The following is a 19124-nucleotide window of genomic DNA, read 5'->3' as shown; positions in this document are numbered from 1 at the left end:
TGCTTTGAATTGTGAGACATCGAGCATTTTGTGTATCTACCTGAAGACACAGTTTTTTCTTTTATCTACAGACATTTAAACAAATATATTATTTGGTCGAATATTCAACCCAGTAATAATGAAATGCCATCATGATCACTTAATGAAGCACAGGAGTGGCTGAGGGATAGTAACGTCAGATATCTTTATTGTTCATATTCAGTGATCTGCAGACAAACCATCACATAGTTTTTGTTGTATCGGGGACATTTTTTCTAATAGAACAAAAGTGTGAGTTTATTTCTGCATGAAACAATTGAATCATAGGAATAATTTAAAATACTCTTTCCCAAATTCCTGTTTGAACTCCTCTTCACTGTTTAGCAGTTAATGTCAGGCCCAAACTGTGGAACAGACTTCCACATTACAGAAGATCCAAATTTCCTTCATTGTTGATGATTGTTTTCTGTTTCACGATTACCCCAGACCTGCTTCTCCTCCCACACTATTGGTTTGAATAGAATCAAACTTACATACAATGCTCATCTAATAGGTCTTCACTCAAACTGTGCTCAGAGTTATATTTGTCACTTTTTGGACAATAAGTTGTGAATTCTGACGTATTGTGCTGAGTGAGCTTCTATATCACTGACCTCCTTGTTTTAATGTCGATGCATTTTAATTTCCACTTTGATGTTCTTTGTCTTGATAAACCACTAAAAACAAAAGATCGTCTGAAGGTTATACCAAAGAACAAAATAAAAACCCGTCACTCTGTTTTCTCCATTATTAGACTGTCTACTATCGGTTGCGCACTTCCACTGTCATAGTCGCTCGACTACAGTTTGAGATGGCGGAAGTAAGGGTAACATCATTATCTCTGTAAGTAAGAGTGGGACCCTCAGCTCTTCCTCTGACAAACCCTCGCTGTTCATTGTTTTTCATAATGTCAAACAGACAAGAATTACATTGTGTGTTGATGGGAAAGACTCCGATTCCATGCCAGATGTAGTACAGGTTATAATCGAAAGGAACAGAGAACATGCCAGCAATTTTCTTATCAGCTCGCTTTGTAGATTCATTGTAAAGATCGTAGGTGACGACTCCAACACATCCGCGCGCTGCGCCAGCAGTCTTAGAAAACACAGCGCTGCCATATTCAGAAGTGCGCAGTGTTGAAGGCATGGCAGTGTCATATTGTCCACTCTCCAAATGCACTCTGGACAGAGAAACAAAAGACATCTCAATGAATATGTCAATTTTGAAATGAAGGGCAGCGGTCATGAGACAGGCGTGTACCAGGGTTACTTTGGATTAACAGAAAATGTTTGGCTACGGTTGCCACAAAGACTGCACAGAGCAAACATTTAACAGTCACGCAGTATAAATACTTCCAACACGACACTTTCCATATCACATCCTGATATACAAAAAGATTTAACAAATTTCCCACAATGTTTATAAAAAAATAGTAGTGTTTGGCTTTTTGATATATTTGGATAAATAAACATTTGATCCTCCACCATTTGGTTTTAGAACTTATGAAGCGTCTTGGATGAGAGGCCTTCAGCCTGTGGTACAGGCCTTCAAGCTGGCTGTAGTTAAACCTTTACTCAAAAAGCATCTCTAGACCCAGCAGTCTTAGCTAATTATAGGCCAATCTCCAACCTTCCTTTATTAGATAGAACTTTATTAATCCCTCGGGTGGGTTCCTCTGGGAAATTCGATTTCCAAAAAAGCACAGCACCGACAGAAGTTACAGAGTTACAGAATATATATATATATATATATATATATATATATATACACACACACACACCCAGCACGCCCCTGCGGGCGGTTTATCCTTCAAGCTCGGGTCCTCTACCAGAGGCCTGGGAGCTTGAGGGTCCTGCGCAGTATCTTAGCTGTTCCCAGGACTGCGCTCTTCTGGACAGAGATCTCCGATGTTGTTCCCGGGATCTGCTGGAGCCACTCGCCTAGCTTGGGAGTCACCGCACCTAGTGCTCCGATTACCACGGGGACCACCGTTACCTTCACCCTCCACATCCTCTCGAGCTCTTCTCTGAGCCCTTGGTATTTCTCCAGCTTCTCGTGTTCCTTCTTCCTGATATTGCTGTCATTCGGAACCGCTACATCGATCACTACGGCCGTCTTCTTCTGTTTGTCTACCACCACTATGTCCGGTTGGTTAGCCACCACCATTTTGTCCGTCTGTATCTGGAAGTCCCACAGGATCTTAGCTCGGTCATTCTCCACCACCCTTGGGGGCATCTCCCATTTTGACCTCGGGACTTCCAGGTTATACTCGGCACAGATGTTCCTGTACACTATGCCGGCCACTTGGTTATGGCGTTCCATGTATGCCTTGCCTGCTAGCATCTTGCACCCTGCTGTTATGTGCTGGATTGTCTCTGGGGCATCTTTACACAGCCTGCACCTGGGGTCTTGCCTGGTGTGATAGACCCCAGCCTCTATGGATCTTGTGCTCAGAGCTTGTTCTTGTGCTGCCATGATTAGTGCCTCTGTGCTGTCTTTCAGTCCAGCTTTGTCCAGCCACTGGTAGGATTTCTGGATATCAGCCACCTCCTCTATCTGCCGGTGGTACATACCGTGCAGGGCTCTGTCCTTCCATGATGGTTCCTCGTCTCCCTCCTCTTTCTTGGGTTTCTGCTGCCTGAGGTATTCACTGAGCACTCGGTCAGTTGGGGCCATCTTCCCAATGTATTCTTGGATGTTCGTTGTCTCATCCTGGACTGTGGTGCTGACACTCACCAGTCCCCGGCCCCCTTCCTTCCGCTTAGCGTACAGCCTCAGGGTGCTGGACTTGGGGTGAAACCCTCCATGCATGGTAAGGAGCTTTCTTGTCTTTATGTCAGTGGCTTCTATCTCCTCCTTTGGCCAGCCTATTACCCCAGCAGGGTACCTGATCACGGGCAGGGCGTACGTGTTGATGGCCCGGATCTTGTTCTTACCATTCAGCTGACTCCTCAGGACTTGCCTGACCCTCTGCAGGTACTTGGTGGTTGCAGCTTTTCTAGCGGCCTCTTCATGGTTCCCATTCGCCTGCGGGATCCCCAAGTACTTGTAACTGTCCTCTATGTCTGCAATGTTGCCTTCTGGTAGTTCAATCCCCTCAGTTCTGACTACCTTCCCTCTCTTTGTTACCATCCGACTACACTTCTCCAGTCCGAACGACATTCCAATGTCATTGCTGTATAGCCTGGTAGTGTGGATCAGTGAATCGATGTCTCGTTCACTCTTGGCATACAGCTTGATGTCATCCATGTACAGGAGGTGGCTGACAACTGCTCCGTTCCGTAGTCGGTATCCGTAGCCAGTCTTGTTAATGATCTCACTGAGGGGGTTCAGGCCTATGCAGAACAGCAGTGGGGACAGAGCATCTCCTTGGTAGATCCCGCACTTGATGGTGACTTGTGCTATGGGCTTGGAGTTGGCCTCTAGTGTTGTACGCCACATCCCCATTGAGTTCCTGATGAAGGCTCTTAGGGTCCCATTGATCTTGTACAATTCTAGGCATTCCAGTATCCAGCTGTGGGGCATTGAGTCATAGTCATAGGCCTTCTTGTAATCAATCCAGGCAGTGCACAGGTTATATATATATATATATATATATATATATATATATATATATATACACACACACACACATATATAAATACAGAGACAATATAAATAAAATATATGAAGGGGATAAATAGAATAAATAGGAATAAAAAATAAAAATACAAGTGAATTGCACATTTCAAGTATTGAGTCTATTGCACTGTTGACTATTTACAAAAGTATTGCACAAGGGATTGCACAGTGAGGTGAAGAGGCACTACAGCTTAGTTGTTCCCCCCTCCTTTGTCCTCCTGTTTCCCCTCCCTCTCCCCTCCAGAGAGGAGTTAAACAGTCTGATGGCGTGTGGGACAAAGGAGTTTTTAAGTCTGTTAGTTCTTGTCTTTGGGAGAAGCAACCTGTCACTGAACAGACTCTTCTGGTTGTTAATGGCCGTGTGCAGAGGATGCCCAGCATTGTCCATAATGTCCATCAGTTTCTTTAATGTCCTTTTCTCTGCCACTGTCACTGTCACCTATATCAAACATCCTTGAAAGAGTAGTTGTCAAACAGCTAACAGATCATCTGCAGAGGTTTATTTGAAGAGTTTCAGTCAGGTTTCAGAGCTCATCACAGCACAGAAACAGCTTTAGTGAAGGTTACAAATGATCTTCTTATGGCCTCTGACAGTGGACTCATCTCTGTGCTTGTCCTGCTAGACCTCAGTGCAGCGTTCGATACTGTCGACCATAATATCCTATTAGAGCGATTAGAACATGCTGTAGGTATTACAGGTACTGCGCTGCAGTGGTTTGTATCATATCTATCTAATAGACTCCAGTTTGTGCATGTAAATGGAGAGTCCTCTTCACACACTGAGGTTAATTATGGAGTTCCACAGGGTTCAGTGCTAGGACCAATTCTGTTTACATTATACATGCTTCCCTTAGGCAGCATCATTAGAAGACAGAGCATACATTTACACTGCTATGCAGATGACACCCAGCTCTATCTGTCCATGAAGCCAGATAACACACACCAATGAGTTAAACTGCAGGAATGTCTTAAAGACATAAAGACCTGGATGGCCGCTAACTTTCTGCTTCTTAATTCAGATCAAACTGAGGTTATTGTACTCGGCCCTGAAAAGCTTAGAAATATGGTATCTAACCAGATTCTTACTCTGGATGGCATTACCTTGGCCTCCAGTAACGCTGTGAGGAACCTTGGAGTCATGTTTGACCAGGACATGTCCTTCAACGCACATATCAAACAAATATGTAAGACTGCGTTCTTCCATTTGCGCAACATCTCTAAAGTTAGAAATATCCTGTCTCAGAGTGACGCTGAAAAACTAGTTCATGCATTTATTACTTCCAGGCTGGACGACTGTAATTCATTATTATCAGGAAGTCCAAAAAACTCCCTGAAAAGCCTTCAGCTGATCCAAAATGCTGCAGCAAGAGTCCTGACAGGGACTAGAAAGAGAGAGCAGATTTCTCCTGTTTTGGCTTCCTGTTAAATCCAGAATTCAAAATCCTGCTCCTCACATACAAGGTCTTAAATAATCAGGCCCCATCTTATCTTAATGACCTTGTAGTACCATATCACCCTATTAGAGCACTTCGCTCTCGCTCTGCAGGCCTACTTGTTGTTCCTAGAGTATTTAAAGTAGAATGGGAGGCAGAGCCTTCAGTTTTCAGGCCCCTCTTCTGTGGAACCAGCTTCCAGTTTGGATTCAGGAGACAGACACTATCTCTACTTTCAAGATTAGGCTTCAAACTTTCCTTTTTGCTAAAGCATATAGTTAGTGCTGGACCAGGTGACCCTGAATCCTCCCTTAGTTATGCTGCAATAGACGTAGGCTGCCAGGGATTCCCATGATGCACTGGGTGTTTCTTCTGTTGCAGGATCAACATTGCAAGTGGCCAATCAGAATGTTGTGACGTCATACTTTTGCGACTTCGGGAAAAAACGCCGTAAAACAAAAAACTGTACTTAAGCTGCGAGAAACTGCCTCTGTCCGCCAATCAACGGACCCTAACCCTTTAATAAATGGTAAGCAGAATTGATATTGTCCTTGCAACATTGGAATTTCATAAATGCACGAATGGCTTGGCGCGCAAAAGAATAACGCCACAAGAATGTGATTGGTCACTTGCAATGTTGAACCTGGAACAACATTTTCATGATGATGTGGGAACAACACCAACACGACGATATCAGATCATCCCTATGTGTTAACAGACCTCTCTGCACTGAATCATCCTTTTTATTAATCTCTGTCTCTCTTCCACAGCATGTCTTTATCCTGTCTTCCTTCTCTCACCCCAACCGGTCGCAGCAGATGGCCCCGCCCCTCCCTGAGCCTGGTTCGCCAAAGTGCTTACTTTTAGGGAGTTTGTTGATTGTTGGGTTTTTCTCTGTATCTATTATTATAGGATATACTGTACAAAATAAAGTGCCTTGAGGTAACTGTTGTTGTGATTTGGTCCTATATAAATGAAATTGAACTGAATTGAATTTGACACAAGGACTGTAGAACCTGGGAGCTGATCCACCAACTGCTCCAGACTGAAAGGTCTTTGAGCTCAAACAAGGAACAACTAACAACTTCTGAGCCTGGAGCTGTCATGGTCCTGGGACTTTGACCCAGTATTCTGAGTCATGAGTTTTGCCTTTGGACTTATGATTTACATTTAGAACAGAAAAATCCTTTAATTGTCCCACAAGGGGAAATTTGGTCATAACAGCAGCAAAACCCCCACAAATACACACAGAAACAAAATTTTTACATATTTACATCATGGACAGTAGTTACCAAATCAGAGTACTGTACAGTTATTAAAATTAGAGTACAGATAAGTGGCAAACCCAGGTTGTAGTGTGCAATCAGAGCAGGATACTGAAAGATGTTTAAATAGTTAAGAATATTTAGAATAACTGGAAAAGTGCAGATTGTGTGTTGTATCTGTGCATTAAAAAGTAGACATGTAACTTCCAATAAGTTAGTGTATATATAAGCTGAGAGAAGTAATGTGCAGTTATAACAGTAGAAGTTGTTATAACTGTGGTCTCAGATGCAGAGAAATTAAACGCTTGGATTTAGAATTTAATCCGTCTGTTGAGTCCTACATCTGTGTCCACGCCCTGTTCAGCACACACCCGGTCCCATGTTAGCAGCAGTACATTATGTACGTGTCTTTGTGTAGCTTGTCCATTTAGTGGTGTGTATGTAGGCACAAGCGTTTTGAATCCAAGCACAGAGAAACTGTTGCACATGCAGCAGGGCAGGCTTTGTGAGCTTCCAGCAGATTCTCACTCTCGTGGGTAAATTTGCTCTGGAAGCTCAGTTCTGCTCACTAAACAAGTGCCAAGTGATTCCATCCAATCAGCAAATTCCTAGAAAATAACATTTTTCCTCAACCATTCCCAATTTGCATAAAATTCCAGTTTCAGGCAACATTTAAAAATGCAGATCCCTACACCAGCGCTCTAGAGCGCGGCCAATTTGATCGCATTTTCAATGGTGCGACTAAAAAAAATCTTAGGTCGCACCGGTGCGACCAACTGTTCGAGTAACAAAAAAACAAAAAGTCTCCGTGTGGTCAACAACAGACACAAATGAGAGCAGATTCCACACAAAGATGTAAACACAGAGCGCAGACCCGACGCATCAGAATCATGATAATAAGAGTAAATGCCCAGGTGTCCCCTCTCCTCACTGCCTTTCAGCAGCTGTGCAGCAGCAAACAGGTCGTCAGAGGCCGATGTGATGATTAAGTTTAACATTGTCTACAATATTACCAGAATGCCAACGCACTTTAAGCACAAGCACACGATCGTTAGTTAATCATTTACAAATGAATATTGTCTGAATGGTCAGCAATTCCCCCCCAAAAGTGCACATGTGAAACTGCGGTGTGAAGCAGTGCGGTTGAAAAATCTGAGTGCTCCAAACTTTTGTGCCGGTGCGCCGAAGAAAAAAAATGTAGGTGCACCAGTGCAACCGTGGCAAACAGTTAGTCCCGAGCCCCGCCCTAAACACCACTCACAGTTTGTCATTCTCACTGCTCTTAATGCAGTTCTCACATCAGTCATAATTCATTGTGTGAAATATGTGCATCAACATATTTCTCAGTATGCTTCTCATCTGAACAGCACAGCTCTCTCACTTTCCTCAGCACTGTTTGCATTTCAATCAAATCACTTCAAACGTTATTCAGACGTGTATGAAAGAGCAAACATAGCAACACATGAACAGCAGTGAATTTGCCTTTAAAATAAACACGTTCTAAGAAGAGTTTTAGGTAAAACAAGCAGTAATTAGATTTTTATTTTTGTGTCACACTTTTCTACACGAGGCCAATATTTTTCCAAAGTCAGAAAAGTTTTGATAAAAGCCTCAAAAATGTAATGAAAGGATCTGAATTCAGTGATCAGAGATGAAGTGATTGACTGAGTTTTCATGACAAATAGGACAAAAGTTTTGATTGCTGCAGTGTGTTTTGCACAGGTGAGTGTGTGTAATGAGAAACTGAGAGCTGCATGAAGACGTTTCTGCTGTGAAAGCTGCTCCAAGGCGAACGATGAACACCCCTAACATGCTTTATATTGGTCTTTGTTAGTCATTCACACTCTGTTCTACATTTTTTATGATGTTTTTACCTTTTAATTAATTTCATGTCGTTCATGTCTCTATTTTTAATCTGCTTAATAGTTCTGTTATTAACAGCATGTCAATGATCTGTGAAGCACTTTGAACTAACCAGCAGAAAAAATGAAATGTGAGTGATTGTGTTTGAGTAAGGAGTCACCTGGGGTTGCGCAGCGAGTAGTTCTTGCTGTAATTGCTAAAGACAACTTCACACTGTCGAGAGTCAGAAGCACCCATGACGTCTGCAAGCAGAAGAACAAAACGACTGAGCCTTCAGGGACTCAGCTGGATGGTGACAGATGTGAGGAGGTTTTTCTTTCACATCAACAATTGTGCACTGTGGACACATCCTGCCTTCAGATAATTGGTGCAGTAGCTGTAGCTGTGTCTCAGTTCAGGAGCTGCACTGTTTGAAGGACCCGGCTGTGAAGGCCGGAGTGAGCGGCTGTTTAATGTAGCCTAGAGCTCTGGTCTACAACACCAAGCACTGCTCAGGTTGCCGACACAGGTCAACGTTACATTCATTGTATTAGTAAATGAAATGTACTTATTTTAAAAAATGACAGCAGTGAAACTTAAATTTCAAACACTGAGCTTCAGTATTTACATTTCATATCATTTGATATCTTCTTTATCTCAAAGGCAAATATCTCTTACAGCTTATATACGGATGAATTGTCTATGAAAGAGACAAATGTTGTTCCTTTACTGTGTTGATGCCTCAACCTGAAAGCTTAAAATGCTGATCACAAGCCGTGATTAATTGTATAGCAAATATTCCTTTGCTGGGTGAGAAAAACACGTGTTATCATAACTGTTTGAAGTCATATATAAAAGACGTCAGAGCCTTAAACAGGCTGATCTTTGTTAAATGCATCTCACAGAACTTTAAACATCTTTATGAAATACGATCTAATGCTGTAGATCAACTTACCTTCAAAAGAATAAAGCATATATATAAATGTACAAGCATGTAAACATCTACAGCAGTAATCCAACATACTGTAATACTGTACAAAGTACTGTAGTACTGCACACAGTACTGTAATACTGTAATACTGTACAAAGTACTGTAGTACTGCACACAGTACTGTAATACTGTAATACTGCACAGAGTACTTTGTACAGTACTGTAATACTGTAATACTGCACACAGTACTTTGTACAGTATTACAGTACTGTGTGCAGTACTACAGTACTTTGTACAGTATTACAGTATTACAGTACTGTGTGCAGTACTACAGTACTTTGTACAGTATTACAGTATTACAGTACTGTGTGCAGCTTGTGCTTCTTTGTCTCTTGATCTCAGAATAAGGAAAAAGTTGGAAACACTGAATCTTATTTGATCTGCATTCCAAACATAGTCTAGATTAAACAGCCCTGTGTTTTTGTGAGACATGTGTGGCATCCCATAATGATCACAGATCCATCCTGGACACCCCACTGAAAACTTTCCGGCTTCACCACTGATGAAACTTCGATCAGGTTATGGTCACAGTTTCCGCCTCTGCTGCTTTTTACTGAATGTTTCTCAGTGTTTTTATGATTTCCACCCTTTGAAAGTCATGATTACAAAGTTCAGATTCTGTCTCTCATTCTGTTTCAACAGTCCAATCACAGTGAGGCTCACACAGTCTGAAACCCTACGTTAGAAAATGCAGTGAATCAGAGGAAGCTGTACGTACAAGACTAAATTAAGACTAGTTTTTTTAATATCAAACAATGAAAAATTGACTTACAATAACGTGATGAGTTCAGATAAAAGCAATAAGCAGTGTCCACATGGGTCGTCCTCCCGGTGTAGCTGTGTTACTAAACAGTCCTCTTTTTATACCCTGAAAGTGAAAGTACAGGGGGCTGAAAGGACGGATGCTACTGAACCATTTAGGATCCGTCTTTCACACTGAAAGAGCTGGGCGTCACTTTCAGAGAAACTGCCTCAAATAATTTCTCCTCTAGCATTTTCTGCTGTTTTAATTGTAACACATTTAGTTGGCAAATAGATACTGTAACAAACTGCAACAGAGGTGTGTGTGTGTGTGTGTGTGTGTGTGTGTGTGTGTGTGTGTGTGTGTGTGTGTGTGTGTGTGTGTGTGTGTGTGTGTGTGTGTATCCTGGTGCCCACAAGTGTGAAGGCATTTTTGAGTTTGTAGTTTTAGTGTCAGGGTTACCGATGGGTTATGGCTAGGTTTAGGTTCAGGGTTAGGCATTCATTGTTGGTGGTTATGGTTAAGGAGAGGGGCTGGGGAAAGCGTTAGATGTCCCCACAAGATATAAAACCCAACAGAGTGTATTTGTGTACGTGAGAGAGAAGAAAGACGGAGCGTTTTGTTGGTGTCTTAAAGCTTTGTCAGTTACTCCAGTCGGGCTCACGTGTGTCCTCTCTCTAACAGATTGTGAACATTTGTTCTTCGGAGAGCAGTTTTCTCCATGCAGCCTTTGTTTCCTGTGCTGTTTTTAACCACAGGGTGCGGTGACAATCATTATCTTCTTTAAGCAGTATTATAGCATCAAGCAGCCACATGTTTGTGGTGTGTGGCGAGTTTGCCTGTGCATGCTAAGCGTGTGGATGAGTACAGGATCGTGTGAATAACAAAGCGAAAGACCAGACACTGGGATAGATCTCAGGTTTGTGGCAGTGGATTCTTTTAGACTGATCTAACAGGAAGGAAGATTTTTTTGAATCAACAAAGTCAGGTCTGCACGCACAGTGTGGGCGTACCTGCACAGCAGTGTGTGGATCTTCTTTGTATGGATCCGCTCTTAATTTTAGTCTTTGAGTTGGTGTCGGTGATCCACTGTACATGTAACCGATGTGTTCCTGTGTTGTCTCTGACAGTGAAAGGTAAACAGAAAGACCTGCTATGACCAAATATGAACAGTTAGGACGAGAGTTTGCTCAACACACTACAACCTCCAAGCTAGCAAGACTGTTCATGCTAGCATGATCAGCGCCTATACACATACACAGCACACACGTACCACATACTCAGCATTTAGCAAAGAGAGGCGCAATGATGACAATAGTGAACTAAAACACATGATCAGAAACATCAGGGTGGATAAAGATATTATTAGTGTAGGACAAGAAATGACACCGACCTCTCCCACAGGGGAATTGTAGGAAAGGGGAGAGGCCAAAGGGGTACCCCAAATTTACAGGGTTGCACCAAAGAAGAAGAAAAGGATGAGGAGGGGCTCTAACTGATGATGAAGATAGCTACAGACTTGGAGGTCCTAACGGTAAGGTTTACCAGGGACAGTTTGGGGTTTAAAACATATTTTGTGTAAATATAACAATATGTAATTTATGACCTGGTTACATATGTTAAGGTGTGATGTGTCAAGTCCCGTTGCCTGGTTAAAAGTATCTGCAGAAAGCAGTAAACGTTTATTTATCCACTGCTGGAGGGTGAAGGTCAGTGATGAACTGTGTTGTCATCTGATCATCTGATTAGATGCAGCTTGCTGACCAAGCTGGATTGTGTTAAACTTACTATTTCATACTTTTGTCTAAAAAACATCACGTCAGCTCACCCGACGGTGTGTTTGTGTACATGACACTTTAATACGCAGCGTGGAAAACCACAGTTCATGTCACAGTGAACACGGTGAGACAAAAAGCTAACACATCAAAGTATTTCAGCTTATTCAGAGAGTCTTTGTGGGAAAATAAATCCAACTAATAATTATCGTCGTGTTGAGTCATGCAGACTAATCTCCCTGCAGGAATAGTTCAGGTTACTGAAACGTTTCTGCCTCTGACAGCTGTCCACACCTAAACTGAACTCGCTACACGTCAAAGATACAGAAATGATTCTCTTTAACGGTGATGTAGGAACCACACCTGCTATCAGAAAGGTCAGAGGTCAAATTAGACTAAAAGTGACTAATAGTTTAGAGGTATACAGAATAATCCATGTGAGGCAAAAGCTCCAGACTGCTCTGTTTCCAGCAGATTTCCTTCTTTCAGTGACGGCACGCCCACACAACAGGACGACACTCGTCTCAGTAACACGTGTGTTCGTCTCAGTAACACGCGTGTTCGTCTCAGTAACACGCGTGTTCGTCTCCAACACTGTCGGCGTAGTACAGGCACTAATGTTCTCTAGCACACAAGTAAGCAATGATTCACGGAGTTTAGAAACAGGCAACAACAGATCAGATATCATTTTACTCTTTGGTGTTTCACTCACATTTAAACATATTTATACAGCAGCAGTACAGTAACAACTATACAGCATTAGAAGATCCTCCTGTCAGCATTAGACAGAAGAAAGACAGTTTCATCTAAACTTCGATTCCTGGACGAATCTTTTGGTTTTTCAGAGCAGATCTGACCCTGTATTGTTTTTTGGGTTTTTTTTAGACGATATTAGCTAACACAAGTGAAATTCAACCATCACCAAGTCAGTCAGTAGCAGGAAACTGCTCACTGAACATCAGCAGATTAATAACACACAAAGATCTGGTAAAAGAAAGCTCTTCCTTTCTATGATGGTTAAATTATTAAAATGTTTTCACCATTAACACAGTCCAGTATGAGGTCTACTCAGCACAGTCTCACCAGTGTTGTCGGCTTACAGAGGAGAGGCAGAGCGGTGCACATCCATCAATCCAGCAGAAGTAGACCCAGAGTGGAAAAATATGACACTGAGTGTTGAGCTTTTATAACCTTTATAGACAGAATAGCATAGGTGGTGGAAGGACTGCACTTTGGTGGCCTCAGGATTTCATCTTTACTTTTTGCAGATGAGCAGTGGCTGTAGCTCAGGAGCACTTTATAGCACAGGCAGAGTAAGCGCTGCATAAGAACCATTGCAGCTACCATTTACCATGGTGTGGTTCTGTTTATCTGTTTATGCTTTATCAGGTGGTGGCCTCCAACTCTGATGTGGTTTTGTGACCAAAGGAATGAGGAGTTCTTCCTTAGAGGCAGGCTGAGGAGGTCAGCCATCTGAGAGGCACTTGTAGTGGAGCTGCTGCTCCTGTTGGGATGGTTGATTAGGAGAGCTCTTGGACTATGAATGAACTGGAAGAGGTGGCTGGGCTGAGGGAAGTCTGGGCGTCTCTGCTCTGACCGCTGCAGCTGTGACGCAAACCCAGATAGATATAGAAAATCGATATTCAGAATATTCCTATTTTTCATTTTAACTGATTTAGGTTTCAGAAAAAAATACATAAAATCAAATTATTTAATTTATAAAAATATGTGTATGTGAGCTGGTGCAGCAGTTTTGAGTTCCCTCCCCAGACGCCCACTCACATCCTGGGCCATCTGACCTCAGGAATTCGCATGATAAGGTGGGGCCAGGTTTCACAATGAGCTCACCCGAAACTCTGGCTGATTGTGACCCACACCCAGTTTCACACCTTGGCTCATGTGATTAGAGGATCATCAGGGGTCCTTTTGTCCCTCTGTGGGGGGAAACTCCCACAGGTTTATATCTGGGACTCTCCACCATTTGACCTTAGAACTGAAGAAGCTTCTCGGATGAGAGGTGAAACGTCTTCAAGCAACTTAAAGAAGTCCAGACGCTTTTCTTTGCAAGCTCCTTTGACTGCAGCATTTGTACTTTTAAAGTCTGTTTAATGACTTGATGAATACATTTTTGGATACATTACTGTAAATGATGAAATATGTTCCACAGTTTGAATCAGGTTTGAGAGCGAGAGATTGATGAGTTTGAAGCCATTATGACTGGGAAAATTCTGACATGCAAATATTTTTTCTGCGAGTGAGCTGAGAATCGTCCCGTATGGACAGAGTGGACAGGGTAAAAGTACTCTAGGAGGCATCAACATGGGCAGCAGAGAAATATTCACTTCTGATAAGGACTTAAAGAAGTGCCATAAGGAAGGAAAGATCATTGACTGTCAAAAATATGATGTTGTTGACACTCCAGGTCTGTTTAAAGTAGACGCCTCTGTCTCCAGAGCAATGTCAGTAGTCTCTTGGAAAGAGTTCTGGTCCACGAAAAGCGGGACAGTGTCAGTACGGTCAAAGTCAATCTCGGCAGGGGTGTGGCTAGAGACAATAGTGTTCGTATCAACATTATCAAGTCACTACAGTCTGGGTCTGGAAGAGCAGGAGGCAAGCTGCTGTCCAGGAGACTGAGATCCAAAGCTGCTGCAGCCTTCAGCTTTTGTTACGGAAACTTTAAATAAAACTGCAACCACCAGCTGAGTGTCTTTGAAGTGAGGTTTATGAAAGAAAAAGGAAAAAGAAAAACACTGCAGTGGAGAAAAAGTTTAAATTAAGCACCAAACAGTTTTCTGAGGAAGGACACCGCCCTGAACTATTTTATACCTTCCCAAAAGTCTCAAAGAAAGAACATCCACAGCATATCATATATCTCTACACCTTCAGTCCAGCTCATCTTTGCCCCTCTCCCAGAAAAGTTGTGACTGCCCGTCACCTCCCTAAGATTAGGGTGTCTGGAGATCTTTAAATCTGTAGAATGGTTGCAGGTTTGCAACATGAAAAACTTTCTCTCCAGTGTCCATTGTGGTGAGACAGTAATTCACCTCAGACCTCCTCTTGGGGATAAGGTAGGGACCAGTGTAAAAAGGGGCCAACTTTGCAGAAAAGTAGGACGATGAATCTGATTTTGGGTGTGACTTTACTCTGACTAGGTCTCCAACATCGTAAGAGACCGCGCGACGTCTCAGATCATAGTAGTGCTTTCGCCGTTTATGACTCTCTGCGAGCACCAAGCGAGCATGTTCATGAGCATCCTGAAGTGAAGCTCTCAGGTTATCTGAGTAAGACGTTTCGTGGACATTCAGTCTTTAACAGGAGGGCTGAGTGGATGGAGACCACATTTTGTTTTTGGTTGAGGAAATAGAGGAGATCATCTTGTACAACGTACTTCTCCAGATCCCGACTATCCTCCACAGTTTGTTTTTGACTTTTGAGCTGATTGAGCAATGAGCCCGTGACTGGGTCCTCAAGCTGCAACTGACGAACATGCGGGCGGTCAGAAACAATTGCAGAAGGTAGAGCACGAAGGTCCATGCTCCCAATCACGGCATAGGGAGGGAGAAGATTGGTAGGGGCTTCCACACCTGGGAGGGGATTACATGAAAGGGCATCAGGCACCTTATTACGTTCTCAAGGTTTGTGGATAATGCTGAACTCAAGGTTTTGAAGGAGAAGACACCACCAAGCAAGCCTGCCACAGGGGTTTGGTTGAGACATCAACCACTTTCAGTTGCTGTGGTCAGTGTAAATAGTTACGTGCAAGCCTTCGACATAGGGTCCAAGGCCCAGATGACAGCCAGACACTCCTTCTCTGGAGTCGAGTAGGGTTTTACTGATTTGTGCAAGGCATGGCTAGCCACAGCAACATCTTTGCCATCCTAATACTTCTGCATTAATGCTGCTCCAAGACCAGCATCACATGCATCAGTGTGAATGAAGAATGGACGGGAACCTGAGGACTGGTGCTGAGGCTATAGAATGTTTCAGAAAGTCTACAGCTGCTCGGCACTCTGGAATGACACTCTTCGTCCTTTTTAGTGAGGACATGACGGGCATAGCCATGTACAAAGCGGCGACAGTAGCCAGTTAGGGCAAGGAACTGTCGCACCTGCTTTGTTGTGGCACTTTGAACTCACAGCTCTCACCTTGTCAGGGTCAGAATGGATCCCCTCTGGCATAACCCAATAACCAAGGAAGGTGAGTTCTGTAAGGCAGAATTGGCATTTGCTTGGTTATAAAGAGAGGCCAGCGGACTAAAGCCTACCAAGGACCTCTTTTAGGTCAAGCAGGTGTTGCTCAAAAGTCGTGGTGTGACAACAATGTCATCCAGATACACCGCGCAGGACTTATAAACCAGGCCAGCTAGAACATTGTTTATAAGCTGCTGAAAAGTCACAGGGGTGTTACACAGGCCAAAAGGAAGGACTCTGAAACGAAACAGGCCACAGTGCATGATAAAAGTAGTCTTTGGTTTAGCTTCTTCAGCAATGGGGACCTGCTCAAAACCTTGAGCGAGGTCTAGTGTTGTGAGAAACTTCCCTCTTGACAAAAAGTCCAGTGTTTCATTCACTTGCGGGAGTGGGTAAAAATCTTTCGCGGTCAGCTAATTTAGACCATGGAAGTCAACACAGAACCGTGGTTCGCGGGGGGGTTTGTTCACAGTGACCATGGGAGCAGCCCATTTTCACAGATCATCCATAATTACAGTTCTCATTGGGACACGTATTGTTAGTGAAGTGTGAGTCATAAAGTCCATCCCAAGAACCAAGGGGGATGTCAGGTCCTGCACTATCACAAACCGTTGATAGACTTGCTTGCCCATAAATCCAATGATTAACCAGGTTATTCCTAATGGATTGCAGTTAGTGCCATTGGCCAGTCTTATGGGTGGAGAATTCCACAGATTCTTTAATGACTTTTTTTTTTTCAGGCAACAGGTCTGCATTTACTGCTGGAAGAGACTAACCTGTATCTAGTGTGGCATCCAGAGCTGCTCCATTAACGTTCACATAAACTCTGGGAGGGGCGTTCCACGGTGATTGTGAAGCTCCAGAAACGTTTCGTCATCATCCAGGTGACGTCTTCAGTCTCAGCGGACTGGAGCTTTCAATCTTATAAACAGCACATTTGCATAATGACTGAAACCAGCCCAGTGAAGGGACAATGGGCTGGGAGGTCAGTTCCTTAAACTTAATTATGCAAATTCTCGAGGCCTGGAGTTCGAGACCCCTGATCTAAGTGCTCTGTTGGGATTGTATAAGTGGAGGAGTTCAGAGAGATAGCTGGGCGCTAAATTATTTAGAATTTTAAAAGTGAACAAAAGAATTTTAAAATCTATGCGATATTTAACAGGGAGCCAATGTAGTTTGGCTAAAATTGGAGTGATGCGTTCATAGATTCTCGTACCTGTTAAAAGACGCGCAGCTGCATTTTGAATTAACTGAAGCCGGTAAAGAGAAGAGTGTTGGAGGCCGGAGTAGAGGGAGTTACAGTCGTCCAATCTGGATGTGATAAATGCGTGGATAAGCTTTTCAAGGTCCTTTAAAGGAGGGAACGGCTTTGCTTTGGAAATCTGACGCAACTGGCAAAAGCTGTTTTTTTACCACAGTGGAGACCTGTTTCTCAAGTTTTAAAGAGCCATCCAGGAACACTCACAGGTTCCTTACAGTGAGCGAGAGATGGCTAGCGAGAGGGCCTAGGGCGTCAGCTAACTGGTCTAGCAGAGTGTGACTACCAAAGACTATGATTTTGGTCTTATTCTCGTTCAGTGTAAGAAAATTATGTGATAACCAAAATTTAACTTCATGCAAACAGTTGAACAGAGGTTGCAAAGAAGCAGACACATCGGATTTCAAAGGTGAATAAATCTGGATATCATCAGCATAACAGTGAAAGGAGATGTTGTATTTACTAAAAATTAATCCCAACGTCAACATGTACAAAGAGAAGAGAGCAGGACCGAGCACGGACCCTTGAGGCACACCACAGTAAATAGGGGCAGAAGCTGAGGAGTGTTGCCCCATAGCAACAGAGAACGACCTCTCTGAGAGGTAGGATTTAAACCAAGTTAAACCGTACCTTTGAGACCAACAACATGTTCCAGTCTTGACAGAAGAATGTTGTGGTTAACCAAAGCAGCAGTCAAGTCAAGTAAAACTAAAACTAAAACCACGGAGTATCCAGAGTCAGCAGTTAAAAGAAGATCATTAACAACTCCAAGTAAGGCTGTCTCTGTGCTGGGGCGAGGTTTCAAACCAGACTGAAACTTGTCATTAATACCATTTGCATCTAAAAAGGCCTGAAGTTGTTTTAGAACTACCGTTTCCAATATTTTGGAAATAAAAGGGAGTTTGGAGATCGGCCTGTAGTTAGTGAGACCATTAGGGTCAAGATTTTTCTTTTTCATAATAGGTTGCACAACAGCATGCTTAAAGACAGACGGTACACAACCTGATGACAATGATGCATTCAGCAGAGATAAGATACAAGGACCAATAACATGTAAAGCTTCCTTAAAGAAACGAGAAGGAAGAATATTATGCGGGGAACCAGAGATTTTGAGATGATCAATTATGTCTTTTAAAGCAGAATAAGACACTGGCTCAAACTGTTGGAAGACAGTCAAGCATTCAGAGGCTGGAACTGGGTCTAAAACTGACGATGAATGAGATGGATGAGAAGCCCTTAGAGCTGAGATTTTATCAGAGAAATACTTTAAGTATTTATCACAAAGAGCAGGGGAGGCATCCCTATAAGTGATAGTGCTAGGGTTTACCACAGAGTTAAAAGTATTGAAAAGGGCTCGGGGGTTGTGGCTATTAGTCATGATAATGCTGGACAAAAAGGCAGATTTGGCAGCTTTAACAGACTTTTGATACTTTTGATATAATTACGGAGGATGTCCAGAGAGACGTGGAGTTTGTCTTTCCTCCATTTTCATATCTCATCACTCTCCACTTTCTGTTCATCTGAGAAAAAGACACAATTTGCTATTGCATTGATCGATTATTTATTATCCACACTTAACAACTCTTGCACCTGATCCATAATAAAGCAATGATAGAAAAAATGTTATAGAACCAAAGCATTGTGTTTATTTATTTTTTTCACTAGCTGGGCCCACATCCTCATTTTAGGTTTGACAGCGTTTTAGTAGGTAAAGGTGATGCTTGGACATGAGTTGAGCTGTGGTTTGGGGAAGGCCTCGAAGGGGACTGGCGACGGCTCCCATGCCTGGCAGATCCCCAAAGAAGGCGTCCCCTAGAAGGTCGAAGATCTCAGCAGTAACAATTTGATTTTCAATTCAACGTATTTATACGGCACCAAATCACAGTGACAGACGCCTAAAGACCCTGCAATGATGTCTGGCAGAACCAGGCTCACGGAGTGGCGGGGCCATCTGCTGTTTTTGGGGTGAGAGAGAGAGAACAGGACAAA

At 42.9% G+C, this 19124-nt stretch overlaps 1 protein-coding gene across 1 annotated transcript; it reads right to left on the bottom strand.

Moving 5' to 3' along the window:
• Window positions 1-169: 169 nt before the first annotated feature.
• On the bottom strand, window positions 170-10093 carry LOC146712070 (uncharacterized). Its single transcript, XM_085455203.1, has 3 exons — window positions 9943-10093; window positions 8361-8442; window positions 170-1198 (listed from the first exon to the last, which is right to left on the bottom strand). Exons 2-3 carry the CDS (start codon window positions 8435-8437, stop codon window positions 781-783), a joined length of 495 nt encoding a protein of 164 aa, XP_085311329.1. The 5' UTR covers window positions 8438-8442; window positions 9943-10093; the 3' UTR covers window positions 170-780.
• Between the last annotated feature and the right edge of the window lie 9031 nt (window positions 10094-19124).

Source organism: Copadichromis virginalis, linkage group LG4 (genome assembly GCF_057382275.1).
Source record: "Copadichromis virginalis isolate Kocher_CV1m ecotype Utaka linkage group LG4, C_Virginalis_male_GT1.1, whole genome shotgun sequence".
Taxonomy (NCBI): domain Eukaryota; kingdom Metazoa; phylum Chordata; class Actinopteri; order Cichliformes; family Cichlidae; genus Copadichromis; species Copadichromis virginalis.
This window is presented reverse-complemented; position numbering and strand designations above follow the sequence as displayed.

Excerpts from the sequence above, each read along its gene's own strand:
- LOC146712070 (XM_085455203.1), bottom strand. The coding sequence starts at position 8,437 with ATGGGTGCTTCTGACTCTCGACAGTGTGAAGTTGTCTTTAGCAATTAC. Across the intron at positions 1,199-8,360 it reads TACTCGCTGCGCAACCCCAG|AGTGCATTTGGAGAGTGGAC; the intron begins GTGACTCCTTAC and ends TTCTCTGTCCAG.